This window comes from Stegostoma tigrinum, chromosome 38 (genome assembly GCF_030684315.1).
Source record: "Stegostoma tigrinum isolate sSteTig4 chromosome 38, sSteTig4.hap1, whole genome shotgun sequence".
Lineage (NCBI taxonomy): Eukaryota > Metazoa > Chordata > Chondrichthyes > Orectolobiformes > Stegostomatidae > Stegostoma > Stegostoma tigrinum.
The window spans coordinates 6070230-6087628 of record NC_081391.1 but is presented as its reverse complement, the minus strand read 5'-3'; the positions used below and the strand labels follow the sequence as shown (position 1 = coordinate 6087628).

General features: G+C 40.6%; 1 protein-coding gene across 1 annotated transcript in view; it reads right to left on the bottom strand.

The window, feature by feature from the left end:
- Positions 1–17399, bottom strand: part of LOC125447134 (zinc finger CCCH domain-containing protein 7B-like) — a 75913-nt gene that overhangs the window by 39477 nt on the left and 19037 nt on the right. The window contains exons 5-11 of the mRNA XM_048521276.2: positions 17200–17358; positions 13466–13546; positions 11489–11545; positions 10075–10117; positions 6662–6921; positions 2469–2718; positions 580–635 (exon numbers count right to left, since the gene is read on the bottom strand). Of these exons, the coding sequence (XP_048377233.1) occupies positions 580–635; positions 2469–2718; positions 6662–6921; positions 10075–10117; positions 11489–11545; positions 13466–13546; positions 17200–17358 (906 nt within the window). The remainder of the gene's footprint in view (positions 1–579; positions 636–2468; positions 2719–6661; positions 6922–10074; positions 10118–11488; positions 11546–13465; positions 13547–17199; positions 17359–17399) is intronic.

Sequence of the window (17399 nt, the reverse complement as noted above, 5' to 3'; positions counted from 1 at the left end):
TCAGCATTGGGAACACAACTATTCATATTATACATTAATGGCCTGGACAAAATAACAGGAGGGCACAGTCACGCTAAATGATTTGACAACATATAAATTTTAAATGGTTAAATTGAACAACCCCCACACAAACAAAACTGCAGATGCTGTAAGTGTAAAATAAAAATGGAGAAGATGTTGGAAGCATCCAGATCTCCATCTTCCACAAAGAATTAAACAACGCTCTCATCAGCACTGTGCTGTCCATTCAATTTAACACATCTCAGGATTATCAATTTAGGACTGTGCATTGCTATTTTGCCACACTTTTCCTGCAAGGCATGGGTGAGGTGTGATCTTTGCTGTCGGTACTGGCCCTCTCCATTCAATGCTCAGGCTTGGCACAAGAATACTTGGGCCAAGGTCAGAACTGGATCCCTGCCCTTCAGAGAAAGGAGATAAGGTGACTGTGGCCATGGGTCATGCAAACACGTGGAGATTAACTCACCATGAATATGACATTTACAGAAACAAAGTCCTTTTCTTGCTGAACATCAACCTGGTTGCGAAGAAAGGTGAACATGAACATTTTACACTTACCAGTGCAAAGCTGCTGGAGATACTTTGATTGCTGTTTGGTGTCATTGGTCTTGAAGCTAGAGAAGCATAGCAAAATTCACCTTTTATATTTTTGTTACTATTCTAGTGACTTTTTAAAAGTAGATAAGTGATCAGACTTACTCCCTCTTCCCTCAAGTCAAATAACAAATCACAGATATTTCAGTTTAAACTAACCACTTGCTCCAACAGATCAGTGACAGTTACGATGCAGCACAGAAGGAAGTCATTGCCCACTGGGCCAGTGATGGCTCCTCTATTAATTCTGCACTTAAACCTTCTTCGCCTGTTGGAGAACAATCCCAGATTCTGCAATCCCTCCACGTTACTGAAGTCCTAAAGCCCTGGTACTATTCTAATGAGTTCTCTGTTGACAATCTTCCTAACGTATGGCACCCTAGAACAGAATACAATTCTTTAGCCAGAATCCAACCGGTGATTAATACAACATTTACTATCATCTTCTTCACTATCCAATGTCCCATCTCGTGCCATCTAACTTCTTGACTCTGGTCTCTTCTGTAACCTGTCCAACATCTATTGAAAACTCAGTGGCTATGCCTCCAGGAGACTTCTCCCTGCCCTCTACTTCTCTTTCTTTTGCCCTTGTGTTTTTAATCTAAGTGTGCATTAAACGTATGGATGGTGTTCAGTTTCACCATGCCTTACGGGGTGAGCTTCACAATCTGGGTAAAGACTTTTCCATCAGGTCACCGGCTTGTTCAAAAGGCAAGAACCAAGCCTGTTCAGTCTTGAGAGCTTGTTCATTTTGGATTTAGTGCCATCCATTTGTATTGGCTAGAGAAAATGAAACTGTCAATCTACATTTTGAACTATTAACTGACCAGCATCCACTGCTTGTGGAGGGGCAGAATTCTGCACTTTCCACCAAATTTTAGTGTGAAGAGTTGCTTTCTAACTTTCCTTCTGACGACCTGGTTTGGGTCAACTCCTTTCAAAATCATAAAACCTTCCACATATAATGGATATCCAAAGAGACTTGAGGGTTCAAGTCAGTAGATCTTTAAAATTTCACAATCAGGTGCAGGAACTAATCAAGGAAGCTTATGGAATGTTGGCCTTCTTTTCTGGAGGACTGGAGTATAAGAATTTAGACGCTGTGCTGCATTCATGCAAAGTCTAGGTTAGATCCCACTTGGAATACTCTGAGCATATCTGGGCACCATACCTTGGGAACGTTACATTATACTTGGAGCAAATACAATATAGGTTTACAAGAATAATACCTGGACTTCAGGGGTTAATTAATGAGGAGAGATTATACAAATTAGGCCTGCTTAGAAGGTTAAACGGTGATTTGACCAAAGTTTTTAAAATTTTAACAGGGAAAGACAAGGTAGAGAAAGATAAACTATTTCCACTGTTTGGGGATTCTAGAACTAGGGTGTGTAGCCCGAGAATTAGGGTCAGACTGCTCAGGAAAGATGCTCGGAAGCACTTCTACACATAAGAGGTAGTATATGTTTGGAACTCTTCAACAAATTACAGTGGATGCTGGATCAGTTGTTCATATTAAATTTGATGTTTTTTTTTGTTAAGGAAAGGTATTATTGGAAATGGGCCAAAGGCAGATATATGGAATTAGGCCACCGATCAGCCATGATTTCATTCAATGGTCGAACAGGCTTGAGGGGCTGAAATGGCCTACTCCTGATCCCATGTTCCTAAAACACCCCTTACCTCTATTTACCAGGAAATACAAACCAACTCGATCCAACTGCTCTTCATAATTTAACCCACAAAATTCTGGTAACATTCTGGTGAATCTGCCTTATACTCCTTGCATGGCAATGTTCCTTCAGTTTACATACAGATTACACAAAAGGAACAAAGGATGGGTAAACCCTTACCAGGCCGAGATTCTGTTGCAGGGAGTAGGTCCAAAGAATCCAAACTATTTACGATTGTGTTCGGAACGATGCTATCCAGGGAGTCCATCTTCTGGACAGAAAGCATTGGATAGGCTGATGGGAGTGAAACCTTTGAGCCAATGTTCCCCTTCAGGGCAGATGGGAGGACCGGGCTACCGGTGCGAAAGATGGGAAGTAAACGCGGCATGTCACTGGGTAGGTTTGTCGGAACAGTCCCAGCCACTGAGGTCTGTGAAATAAAAGCAAAAAAGAGTTGATAAATTGTGATCGGTCTTATGCAGCGCAAGATTTTAACTGCTTTCAACTTCTTGGCAAATAAAGTCAGGGCATGGGAAAAAAAAAAAGCTGCTTTCCTTCTGTCAGCAAAAGCAAGAACTAACCACAGTTGGCAGGAGAATTTTTAACCTCGATAATGGGTCATTGCACCTCAAAAGGAATTAATTTAATGGAAAGCCATAGTGAAAATCTCGCTGTCTCAATTGTCTGAATTTCCAAAGTCCACCTTAGCCTCTGCAAACTCTGCCCTCTATAGAACCACAGGAAAAGGCCCTTCGGCCCACTGGGTCTGTACCAGTCAAAAACAACCACCTAACTATTCTAATCTCATTTTCCAGCACTTGGTCCATAACCTTGTATGTTTTAGCATAAATCCACAGGGCTTCTGCAGTAAAATAATACGCCAGGAGGTCGCCACATCCAAACTAAAATATTTCATGAACATTTTTCTTTCAAATACTTCACTAACTCTGTTCGCTCCAAGCAGGCATTGTGCACCAGTTACCCAGCACCTCCATTTCTTACAAGCTGACCTTTTTCTGTAGAATTTTTGAGAGATGAAAAGTGCTTATTACAGGATCAAGAGTCTATTTACCCACACTGGGCTCTAGACGCCCACAGTAAAGCAAACAGTAACAGAGAAGACAAAGGGGATGTTGATTAAAACAGTGGAAAAGATAGGAACGCTGCCCAGTGTCAGAAAAGTCTCACCTCCACCTTTAACTTTTCAGTTACATGTTTGAAAATTTTTTGGAAATTCAAATGATTTCCTCAGGCCTGGGTAATTCATAAATGAGTTCAGGTTTTCCTTGACCCAAGGAAACCCTAACTTCTACTGGAGTCCAGCCTACCCTCCTTATCTACCTACCCTCCCACATCTAAAATTCTAATTCTGGTCTTTCAACTCCTCCAGAGATCACTCTCAAACTCTATATTCCTCTCACTGGTGTCTCCTTGTGCATCAGCTCCTTGCTTTGCAGCTGTATCCCCAATAATCCAGGCCTATTCTCTGAAGTGTCCTTCCTAAACACTTCTATCTCCATTTCCTGCCTTCTTCAACCATATTTTTGCTAACTTCTTTTAATATTTTTGGACTTCTGAAGATCATCATTTTTCGATTGAGAGGAGTTGGGAGGTCATGTAGAGGTTGTACAGGACATTGATGTGGTCTCTTCTGCAATATTATGTCCAGTTCTGGTCTCCTTGTTATAGAAAAGATATTATTAAGCTAGAGAGGGTTTAAAAGAGATTTACCAGGATGTAGCCCATTATGGAAGGTTTGAGTTATAAGGAAAGGCTGAACAGGTTGGGACTTTTTTTTTTAAAAAACAGGAGCATAGGAGGTTGAGAGGAGACCTTATGAAGTTTATAAAACAATGAGGGGTATAGATAGAGTTAATGGTAGTTGTCTTTCCCCTAGGGTGGGGTATTGCAAGGCTAGGGGACACATTAAGGTTAGAGGAGAAAGATTGAAAAAAGACATGAGGGGTAAATTTTTTACACAGAGGGTGGTTCACATGTGGAATGGATTTCCTGAGAAAGTGGTGGATGTGGGTACTGTTACAATGTTTAAAAAGGCATTTGGATAAGTACACAAATAGGAAAGGTTTGGGCGGATATGGGCCAGGAGCAGGCAGATGGGACTAGCTTAGTTTGGGATTATAGTTGGCACGGACTTGTTGGTTCAAAGGTTTCCATACTGTATGACTCCGTGACAATGCACTGTTGCTCAAGGGTCAGTTCCCCTTCTTCGCAGTTGACTATACTTCATATTTGTATGAATCTGCAAATTTGGATGTTGTAATCCCCATTCCCCTATGACAATTGCTTAAACAACAAGGAGTAATATTCTGAACACTGACTATCAGTTGGCACCATTTTGTATATCCCCTCAGAGCTATAAAACACCTGCTAATCATACAATTATCTTTGAGATATCGGGGCTCCGTCACAAACATAATGTTGAGGTTACTAGACATGGGACACTCACAAAAAAAACAACTTTCCTCCAGCTTATAGGAGAATTGAGCATCTGAAACTAAACCTGATCTTTTTCTTTTCAGAGCAAAGTTTTTTGAGGAGCACACAAATACAGTTCCAATGTTAATGCTCTCACCACGAAAACCTATCAACCTCGAACATTCTTAGAAATACTTGAATTAAACAATAAAAAGTTTAACATTCTTCTGTATCTGCTCACTTGGTAGATGGGGACAGCTGGGGCGAAGATGTTGCTAAAAAGAGGGACATGTTGCCAAAACTTTTCACCTTGCACAGATCAGAAAAAAAAGTAAGAATTCAAAAGTTCAAACGATCATGACAATTTATATTACAGGGGAAAGGTAAGCTGATCAGTTGGCAAGTCAGTTGATTCTGATTGATTGAAGTTTTGCCACGGAGAGAACATCTTAGAACTATAGGCCTCTAATCTGCATAGTTAGTCAAAAAGTCACAAAGCCTGTGTTTCCAGAAAATAGGCTTCTTTATAACTGTATAGCTTGTAGCAAGTGTAAATGACCCACATTACAGGTTTGACTGACCGCCTTGAATTAGTTGTTCGCACAACTATTAGCACACTCGGGATTATTCAGAAAGTGCTGCCTAATTGCAGAATCTCATTTATTAGCAGATGTTTAGTTTGGATTTTGATGTATGGGCTGGACAAACAGTTTGCATTGTGTGTATTACCGGTAAGCGAAGTAAACATTTTCCTTCTGTGATAATGGGAACTGCAGATGCTGGAGAATCCAAGATAATGAAATGTGAGGCTGGATGAACACAGCAGGCCCAGCAGCATCTCAGGAGCACAAAAGCTGAAGTTTCAGGCCTAGAACCCTCACCCCCATCCCCCTCTCTGATGAAGGGTCTAGGCCCGAAACGTCAGCTTTTGTGCTCCTGAGATGCTGCTGGGCCTACTGCGTTCATCCAGCCTCATTTCATTTTCCTTCTGTGATACTTTTATTGAACTCCCACTACTATACCTTAATATTTCCCTCTAGAAAGGTTTGCTGTCCCTTGAACAGAGTTAACAATACCTACTCACAAGGACAAATATAACCATGTAGTTTCCAACAATCTAACAGAAAAGGCTTTCCTCAACTAAAGATGATGGCCTTCTTCTTTCAGAGATCCTGTGCATTTTTAACACTTCCTATATTTTTTCAACAACACCCAGTCAGATGCAATTTTGACCTGTACCGTCCTATACAAAACTCTGAAACTAAGCGACACTATTTTAACATATTAGGCTGGAAATAGCTCACACAAATGGAGTGAACAGTATTTCACAAATGTATGTATTTAATAACTATTACCCATAATTCAGCAACCAGCACTCAACTGAAAACTCTTGCACACCCGGTTTTAGATTTTACGTCAACAAATAGTCAAAAGAATGAAGTTGTTACACATTTAACATGGTGAAGTGTACAGGTAATACAAGTCTGGCATTGGTCTATTATTAATTTTTGTCACTAGCCTGAAATGTAATTAGCTGCGAGAGGCTAGTATGCAATGCATGGACCATCACAAATTTAGAATACTGTGGTCTCACTATGATTGTATACTAATTTCCCCATAATGACCCTTTGCTTGCTGAATCCAGGGAGTTTTTACTGCATATGCAGCATCTCAGCAACATCCTAACTGACCATGATGTGTGAATAGTGCTGGAAATACTAGCTCTAATATCGCATGGGGAAGGCCAACAAAGCTGAGCCAAACCTTACTCTTTCTTGGTGTTTTTACTTACATACTATCAACAATAATCAAGTTTAATGAATCGGAGTGGCCTATGATCCCTGATGTCACCCTGAGGCACCAAGGATTATTAATGCCACAAGGGCATGAACAGGATGAAACCAATAGTTGGAAATATCATTTTTAATGCCTCCTACCATGGGAAAATCATTTGCCTCCCCAATGGAATCCAACAATGTGTCCAGTTCTTCTCCAATTATTTCCTCATCTGGAAATTCCTCTGTGGTTTCAGGCACTGAGAGAGAGACCCCATCACCAACAGGGGTTTTCAGTAGAGTAGGATGTGTCTGTGATTGCTGGATACTAACAGAAACTGATGAAATGGGGACTGAAACTTCACTGACTGGTGCAGGAATAGTGGCTGGAACAGGGATACGTGGGAGCTCCAAAGGTGAACCTGCATTTTGGGAGCAAAACACAACAGTGTCACAAACATGATCATTACATATAACTATTAAATCACTAGTCGTTAGTTGATTAAAGAAAAGTTTCTTTAAAACAACAGAAGGACAAAGACTTCAGATATTTATACTACAGAATAATCTTGTGGCTAGAGTCTACGACTTCATTGTGACAGTTGACACAAAAACCGGAAAGGAAATATTAACACAACAATTTATAATGGTAAATACTGCATGTATAACATGACCAATATAAAGTAAGACATGACGACAAAATGGTGTAAAAGATTTTCAATAAGATATTACTCAATTCCCCAGAGAATTTTCACAGGAAGAGATTATTATGAAGATCTTCATATATAGCATATAACACAATGTGATACGAAGTGTAACACTGGATCCGAATAAAAATTATTAACTGTGCAAAAATGACTAAAAGTTGTGATTAAATGATATGGGAAGTTCTTGTCATTTAATAATAGAAATTTGGGAAAAATGATAGTCAAAATGCAGATTGAATATAATTACTAAAAAGCTGCATTGAGATAGCGCTTTGAATGGCCTCAGGACGTTCCAAAACCTTTATAGCGCAGAGTACTTCTGAAAAGCAGTGACTATTGTAATGTTGAGAAAATGTTGCAGGGAATTTGTAGTCTGTAAGTTCTCATAGGCAGCAAGATAAATACCAGATCATGTGTGGTTTTGAAGAGATGATAACAGCTGAGATCTGAATGAATGATGGCCAGGCCACAAGGACATCTCCCTTGCCCTCTTTAAATAATGTTGTGATCTGTTAAATCCACATGAGGGGGCATTTGGGATATCAGTTTAACATCTTTACTGAAAGATAGCACCACCAACAATGCAGTACCTCCTCAGATTATATGCTCAAATCTCTATTGAGGGTTTACATTAAAAAGATATGAGTTAGAACCAGAGGTAGAGCATTCAGCCCCTCAAGACTTCTCCACTGTGTGATAAGATCAAAGCTGATCAGGTTGTGGCCTCAACTCTTCTTTCATCTCATCCCTTTAACTTTTGACTGCCTGGCCAATCAGAAATCTCAGTTGTAAAAATATTCAATACTTATTATAAGCATGTAGAACCTTAACAGCCAAGACATTCAGGGTGACATTGGGAAATATTAATGATAGTGGAAATCTCAAACTCTTTCCTCCAAAACAGGATGCTGCAGAGGATAATTCATTTCAAAACAGGATTAAGAGATTTTTGTTATGAAAGATTACTATGGGAATATAGGACAAAGGCTGATAAAGACAGTTAAGGCACAGATCTGCCATGATCTAAGTGAGTGGTAACACAAATTAAAACGCTCTCCTCCTGTTTCTACATTAGTCATCTCTCCTCCCAACAACCACTAGCTGCAGGTCTGGTGTTCCAGATTGGACTCAGCCACTCTTTTCTTACATGGACATCTGTAAATTCCTCTGCCCTCAGGTGTCTCAATATTATCATAAGATGTTGGAGCAAAAGTAAGCCATACAGCCCACTGAGTTGGTTCTACCATATAATAAGATCATGGTTGATCTGCTAGTCCTCAACTCCCCTTTCCTGATTTTACACCTCATAACCTTTGATTCCCTTACTGTCAACTTCAGCCTTGAATAGATTTAGCAACCCAGCCTCTAAAAGGCATTGCAGATGTAAAAAAATTCTAAATTACCCTCCTAACTCCTTACTCGGAGACTATATCATGGACGGAAGAAATGAGTCTGCTGGAAAGCTAAAGGGCACTTTGGACTTAATCCTGGAATGCTACAAATCCCTCAGGTGCACAGTGAAAGGTGGTTTTCCTTTAGGCTGCATTTGCAGTTGTATATGCATTTAAATGGTTCATGTTAGGTTTTTAAATGGGATATGACTGTGAATAGAGAAGGGAGCTGGTGGATGTAGCCCAGGAGAGGAGGGGAGAGAAGAGAGGTCATGGGAGTGGGTTCAGGAGGCTCACTCCCTTCAGTCCTCACTCCATGTATTATCACCACCACCCCATTACTCCCCACTCCCAACATCGACCCTTACTCCCCAGCTGCATTTTCTTCCCTTCTACCATGCCAAACTCCATTTGAATATGGTGCACATGCACAGGGCAGCCTTTGTGTAAGCAAACAGCAATATGCAAAAATAAACCTTTGCAAATCTAACGTGATGGCACATTGGTTCTGAAATTGCACGCACAAGCTTTTTCAGATTAGCGTGCACGTGCAGTTGTGGGTTTAGATTAGATTCCCTATAGCGTGGAAACAGGCCCTTTGGCCCAACAAGTCCTCACCACCCCTTGGAAGATCCCACGTAGGGTCAGCCCCATCCCCCTATAACCCACACACCCCTGAACGCTATGGGCAATTTAGCATGGCCGATCCACCTAGCCTGCACATCTTTGGACTGTGGGAGGAAACCGGAGCACCTGGAGGAAACCCACGCACACACGGGGAGAATGTGTAAACTCCACACAGACAGTTAGCCAAGGCTGGAATCGAACCCGGGTCCCTGGCGCTGTGAGGCTGCAGTGCTACCCACTGAGCCGCTGTGCTGCCCAGTTATTGCCTATTCATACATGGGATTCAGGTGTCACTGGCTGGGCATTCCCCAAATGGGCTTTTATATAAAATCAACAGTGGTTTACATCACAATTAGGCCAGCATTTTTAATTCCAGATTTTGCTGAATTCAAATTTCATCATCTCCCCAGGCACAAATTCAAACCCATGTTCCAAGAACATTAGCATGGAATTCTGGTTGACTTGCGCAGCGACATGAGCACTAGGCCAACACGTCCTGCTGGCTGTGAATCTTGTCTTTACTGTTTTAATCTGAAAATATATTTTCTTTAATTAAATATACGAGTTGCTTGTCATATAACATTTGATCTGCGTTGATTTTAGTTTGTTTGTTGCAGTATAAATCTTAAAATGTGAAATTTTGTCCCTCAGTTATTTCAGTCGGTCAATGGAAAATTAATTTTCATGAAATTTGTATTGGTTTCCAGTCTCTTCAAAAATCCTAATTCTCTCAAAACTCATTTCACTCAAGAGCTTTACGGCTGCACAATGCATGGAGAATACCAGCTGGATTTGTTGTATTTTAGAGCAGAATCACATTCTTTCAGCAAGAAGCATAAAAGAAACTCACCTGATTCTATATCATCAATGCCACTTGTGCCATTTATGGAGACCTGTTGGAGAATATAAAGAACAGAAACTGTACTTGCACTTTAGAGCCCAATGTCCTTGATGACAGTAGAACTGAGATCATAACCATCAGGAAAGAATTTAGATTGGAAATTTAAGTAGCTATAGGCACGAGGGAAAAAAAAGAACAGGGGATTGAAGACCAGTTAGTCAAACTAAGTAAAGATGATGCGTGATGATTGTAGTTGAATGTTTTCGTTGAGGGATCTAGGGTAGGAGATGTTATTTACATGAACTTTCAAGAGGATTTTGGTTTAAACCTTGTGAACCTGAAGGAACCGATTGACGTACTAAGCAAATTGACTGAACAACAGGACAGAGTAGGGATAATGACCAGGTACTCAGAAAGTGACCTGTGGGATTATACTTGAAACCTCAACTCTTCACTGCATTTGTTCACAATTAAGATGGTGGGTAAAGAGCCATGCATCGAAGTTCACTAATGACACAAAAGGCAGGCAACATTTACAAGCAGTGCAGGTGAAGCATAAAATTACATAAAGATATTCAGAGATTAAGTGAATGGCTAAAATTCTGCAAAGTGGATTTCAATCTTGAAATGGCTTGAACCAACTGATGGAACAGAGAAGTTTTTAAATAGAAATCATCATTACTGCAACATAGGAAATGTGGCAGCAAATTTGCATAGTGGTAGTGCCCAGCCCTTTAGGCCAAAAGTATAACCTTACATGGGCCACAATATTTTGGAAAATTTCATACAGTCGTAAATTCACCTACCAGTAAAGTAGACATTGACCACATAACACGCTCTGGCTGACCATGCGTGTGGCCTGTGGGCCATAGGCCATGTATCCTTGGTACACAGCAAGATCCCACAACAGCACATGGTAATGATTAGATCATCTGTTTTTTCAATGAAGGCAATTGAGGAATAAATAATTGCCACCCCACAGGGCAGCACAGTCCCACTCTTTTTCAAATAAACACTCTGGGACTTATGTTTGCCCAAGGGGGCAGATGGAGCCTTGGTTAAACATCTCATCTGAAAGGTGACAATTCCAACAGTGCAGCATTCTGTCAGTATTGCACTGGGAGTATCATGCTAGATTTTTGAGCTTATGTTTAGGAGTGAAACAGCCAGCACCATCACAAAAATAATTTTCAGGGCTGAGACTTGAATTTTTCTGCAAGAAGGAAAATTCTAGGAGAACAAGTTGTATTTGTGTATATTAGTGACTTTAATCAGTTGTTTATCAATTCAATTCAGAAGTTCAAGTAAAAAGAATTGATAATCTTGTCACTTAAGTATAATCCAAACTAGAATTGCTCAACAGAAACCTCTACAAATAAAAAACTCTGCAATGGCCTAAAATCATAAAAAGCAGTCAACCTACCTGGCTACTGTTCACTGAGTGGCCAGTCTCTGTCAGGCCCACTGTATCTATGCCTTGCTGAAAGAAAATATTTAAGGGACTTATTAAGGTTGAATGCAGGGACAGCTCCAACAAAGGCTTGACTTCCCACAGACTTTTTTTATTCATTTGCAAGATGTGGGCACTGTTGGCTGGCCAGCATTTATTGCCTGTCTCTTGTTGCTCTTGAGAAGCTGCCTCTTGAACTGCTGCAGTCTACAGCAGTCTTTTCCACTGAAAGGCACAATGTCTGCCTCATGCAATCTTCTCTCCTTCTGTGTAAATGCATAGTCTGCTCCAGAAGAGCCAAGATAAGGAGAACAACTGTAGGAAAGGGGTCACACAATTTAGCGACGATGTACATCATACAGTAATGCTTTTATTGAAGATGTTGTGCTGGTTACAAGGCTATAAGAGCCGACAAGGCAATTTATAAAAAGCACAACATACAGTATCACTGGTAGGTGAATTTACTGTACTTGTGACAGCGCTTCACGATTTTTAAACATCTGTTAAATTTCCCCTGATCTTTCTCTGCTCCAAGGAGAATAATCCCACCTTCTCCAACCTCACCATGTACTTGAATTCTCACAGGCCAAGTAACATTGTAACAAATGTCCTATTGACATTTTTCTTCAGTGTCGTGGCAATGTGCTGAATACAACACCTTATCTGGGACTTAGCAAGTCATTTATCAAAGATTTAGCAAAATCTTCTCCTTCTGATGTCCACTCTTGTATTATCCAATGTTCTGACACTGGTCTTCTCTGCAACCTGCCCTCTGTCTACTCCACATCAATGGCTAGGCTTTCTAGTCGTGCTGAAAAAGAATGATCCTCTTCAGTTCCAAAGAAGGGTCACTGAACTTACAAAGTAACTCTGTTTCTCTCTCCACTGATACTGTCAAACCTGCTGAGACATCCAACATCCACAGTATTTTGCTTTCAGTTATCCAAACTAATGCCAATTTCCAACTCTTGGACTGCAATCTCCAAAAATCAAAAAACTCACCTCAACTCCACTCTAACTTATATACCAGTTATCTTAAATTTATTTCCTGTTTATTGATCTATTTGCAACTGGTAAAGATCCTTCCTATCCACTCTATGTCTATCATAATTTTACACATTCAATTAAAATATTCCATCAGCCTCCCCATTTCAAAAATACTCCCAATCTAAACAATCTTTTCTTGAATTCTTAGATGAACAAATAAACTTGGGTTTAGAAGAAGGGACCACATTTAATTTGCATTAGGCCAAATTTAGATTAGGCATCAAGAAATAGCTCTTTCCTAAATGGATTTGTGGAACAGGACATCAAAAGCAGACATAATTTGCAGCATTTCTTCAAGTCAGAATTGGGTCTGTTTCTTGCCAGGGCGGACAGCATCTTGAACACATGACAGGAGCTATGCTGAATAAGCAGGATCAGTGGGACTTCCCAGCCAAGGTTTAACTGTCTAGATGGGTCAAAATGTAACTTCCCATTTCTTTGGATATTGACCAATAATAGTTTCCCATTAAGGAATAACATTCTCTTGACATCTAACTTCGCAAACCCCTTAGGAATTGTTATCATAACACTTGTGAACACCAATAGGGAAGTCAATATTAGCCTAGAAAAATGGAACACGCCAGAGTTCCTTTGACAGCACTTTCCAATCTCTACCACCTAGGAGGGTAGTGCCACATGCCAGGAAACATCACCTCTCATATGATCCCCTCCAAGCTACACACCCGAATTATCCAAATCACCGCTCCTTTACTGTCGCTGGTCAAAATCTTGTACCTCCCTTTGTAACATAATTTATGGGTTTACCTGCATCCCAGAGACTACAATGATTCAAGCAGGCAGTTTCTCAAAGGCAACTAAGGGAGGGCAATAAATGATGGCCAGGCCAGTGATGCCACTTCACGCGAACAAATTAAAACAACACAGCAGGTCAATAACACTCACCTGAGCTCTGATATATGCTTTACGGATCCTTAGCCCCAGTTTCTGCGCCAGTTCTTGTGTCAATTTCACGACATTTTCATCCTAAACAGATAACAGGATATGCTTTATGCTTGCAAGCATCTATTAAGATTTCTGACATTTTGGAAACCATGCAATCTGAATGCAACCCTTGATGGGTCGGCGAGTCACATAGGTCATACAGACATGCATGGTCTCAAGTTCAAACCCTGGGTTGTGCCAGGCAAACTGATTGGAACAAGGCCATCAATAGATAACGGAGCCAAAGGAGGAGAACAAGCCAAATTACTGATCAGGCATAAAAAAAACAGAAAAGATCTTGTACTTTTATTTAGCCCATGACGTGACTGTATGACAGAACAGGCCTGAATGGCCTACTTCACCTCCTATGTCTTTGTTCAGAATTTATAAACAATTCTACAGTGTGATCTGTATCAGTCGAATTGTTCCACAGGGTGTCAGTAGGAGGAGACAGATGGGAACAAAAAAAATTTGGGTCCATAACCTTCAATTTCTGAAAATGACAAATGGATCCTCACAAGAAATGGCACAGAATGTGACTGTGTGCCTTGATAATTAAAAGCTGGTTAGAGTCAGACAGAATGATTTAATAGAGGTACCTAACTGTAGGCCCACCAGTTTGACTTTAGTAATACAAAAGCCATTTGAATGTACCTTAAGAGATGCTCTATAATGATATTGTGGTAATATCATTCGATGAGCATTCCAGATACTCAGCGTAATCCTCTGTGGGTATAGGTTCAAATCACATTTTGCCAGCTGGTGGAATTGAAACTCGATGCAATAAATGCTGGCCCTGTCATACCCAATGAAAGAATATATAAAAAAAGTAGCAAGGCATCCTCAAACATGGATTCCAGAAAGAAGGCCACATCTAGCTAAATATTTTGCAGAAGACACCAAGTTCATGTCTGAGGACAACGCAGAAGAATCCTGAATAATTAGAAAAAGTACATCACAAGAAACTATTCTTCGAGACAGCCTCACATGTCACAACATTCTGTCCACTGCAATGGTACTAATTTGCCCGAAAGCCTACATCAAATGGTTACTAGATTTGCAACTGCTCAGATTACCATTAAAAGTTGTATTTTAATTGGATTGGGGTTGGGGTTTTTGCTCTTTATCCAATAATGATCTACATGCAGGTGGTGGTGAGCAATTGCCAGTTCCTAGAAAATCCCAAACTACGTGTAATTATTGGAAATAGAGAGGGTGCTCAAATATTTGTCGAGATCTCTTGGAATACAGGTCCACATCCAGTACAAGATGTTTAATTCAACTGTACACAGGAGCAGGTGCAATGTTAAATATACATGCACTTTACAGGAGACAGAACTGGACCACTAGTGAAAGAAAATATAAAATTGGTCATGTATAGTCCATCTGTTTTTAAAGGCTCTCAACCAATACCTAAAGAACGCAAGTTTAGTCTGCAGGGACAATTCACTACAAAACGAAAAGGATACTATTTGTCACAGAAGAATCATAGAATCCCTACAGTTAGGAAGCAGGTCATTCGGCCCATCAAGTCCACACCGACCCTCTGAAGAGCATCCCACCCAGGTCCACCCCCATACCCTACCCATAACCCTGCATTTCCCATGGCGCACTCACCTAGCTTTCACATTCCTGGACACGGCCAATCTATCTAACCTGTACATCTTTGGACTGTAAGAGGAAACCCACACAGACATGGGAGAATGTGCAAACTCTATATAGAGTCACCTGAGGCTGGCATCAAACCTGGGTCTCTGACACGGTCAGGCAGCAATGTGAGCCAGTGAATGACTGTGCTGCTCATAAACCTTTCTCCTGCACAAAATCTAGATTAGGTTTCACTTACTATAGTCCACTCAGCTTTGGTGCCCTCATCTGGATATTGAAGCTTCGCATTAGGCGCCAACAAGAAACGCACACTGATTCCTAGTTTAAAAACTGTTGGCCCTTTAAGCCTGTCTAGTTAGCTGAGTATATATGTCACAAAGTAGCACAGACAGGTGACCGAGGTTTATAAAATAAACAAGGGGCAGTACTGTGTTCATGTATATAAATTATTTCAAATAAGTAAGATATAGTTTAAAAAAGAAATCACACTTCAAAGATAACTTAAGGGCAGAATTTAATTTCATGTTAGGTGTTCTTGTTCTAATCCTAGAGATATGGACTGGTGCTCACTTGTAAATGAATGGCCCAATAGAACGAGAGATTTCAGCCGCAAATTTAGCTCAATCATCACCTGACCACACTGCTTTAAAACTTTGATTTTTTAATTACTCAACTACATGGGAAGGTGGGATTTGCAATGAGACAACTTCATCAAGATTATAATGCCGCAGAGATCCCATTTCATTTGGGCACTCTGAAATTCCAGGTCAATGTTAAGATGAAGTCACAGGTTCCCATATTGAACAATGAAAACATAGTATTAGACACGCTCAGCTGCTGGTTTCCAAACCTTAATGTCAGTGACATTGGAGCAGGTTATCCACGCAGGGTGCTAGAGGATACCACATCTTTTCTAGCCCTTTAACTCTCAAAAGACACATGACTCCCTGCTACATTCTTTCCCAATTCCAAAAAAAGTGATACACAACACACCCAGGGAACTACGGATGTGTAAGCTTAATTTCAATGGGAAGAGACACATCAGAATGTTCACTGTAGAAGTATTGGAAAACATCAGTAGTGTAAAACTACAATAACTGAGGAAGAGGAGGTTATGCCTGACCAAGCTTACTGAATTCTTTGAAGAATGAACAGAGAAAGTCGATAAGGAGAATGAATGACAAAGATTTTCTGCAGACAATCAAAAAATTGTGCCCAAATAATTAGCCCATCATTCAGATCAGAATCAGGGGATGAGGAGCAAAATGAGTAACGAACTGACTACAAAAGAGGGCATTTGGAATTAAAGGCATTCACTTATAGTAGTGGAAGGTTGGAAATAAATTTTCCATCAGAAGTACTGCTGTTCAAGATCTGAATAAATGATTTGGACACAAAAATCAAAGCTTGAAAATCAAATGGAAGACTGTGTCAAAATATAAATGAGTTGCAAAAAAAAAGAAAAAAGATGTCCCGCTACAGCTGATTCTGCGGAAATTGCTCTGGAAGTTGAAATTTCTGATGGACAAGTACTTGGCATCTGGACCACTCCAAAAATGAGGTATAGTCGTAGACTTCGATGGTTCCAATTTACTCACTTTGGCAGTTAGCCAGAGGGATCTAAATCCTGCTTTAACTCCTGTGCAAGTTTTAAACTGAAGGATGGCTTCGAAGACATTATGATTTTTGGAAATGGAAAGGACTGCTGCCTTCCCCACATCGATTTTTTTAAAAATTAGATTCCCTACAGTGTGGAAACAGGCCCTTCGGCCCAACGAGTCCACAAAGCCCCTTGGAGCATCCCACCCAAACCCAGCCCCCCATTACCCACACACCCCTGAACACTACAGGCAAGTTAGCATGGCCGATCCACCTAGCCTGCATATCTTCGAACTGTGGGAGGAAACCCAAGCAGACACAGGGAGAATGTGCAAACTTGGCACAGACAGACAGTTACCTGAGGCTGGAATCGAACATGGGTCCCTGATGCTGTGAGGCTGCAGTGCTAACCACTGAGCCACCGTGCTGCCCATAAAAACATTTCATGTCAGGCAGAAGCATCAATATTGCACTAAGGATCTACTCACCTGTGGAACAGCAAAGGAGCACTTAGCAATGCATTCATAAGCTTCTTTATGCCTTCCTAACGCATTGAGAGCTTGTGTTTTCCGATAAAGTGCCCGATAGTTAGTTTCATTGAGCTTTAGTGTGCTCTCACAGTCTTCCAAAGCTTTCTCGTACATACCCTGCAATATAAGAGCAAAATGTCAGCACCACTACTATACAA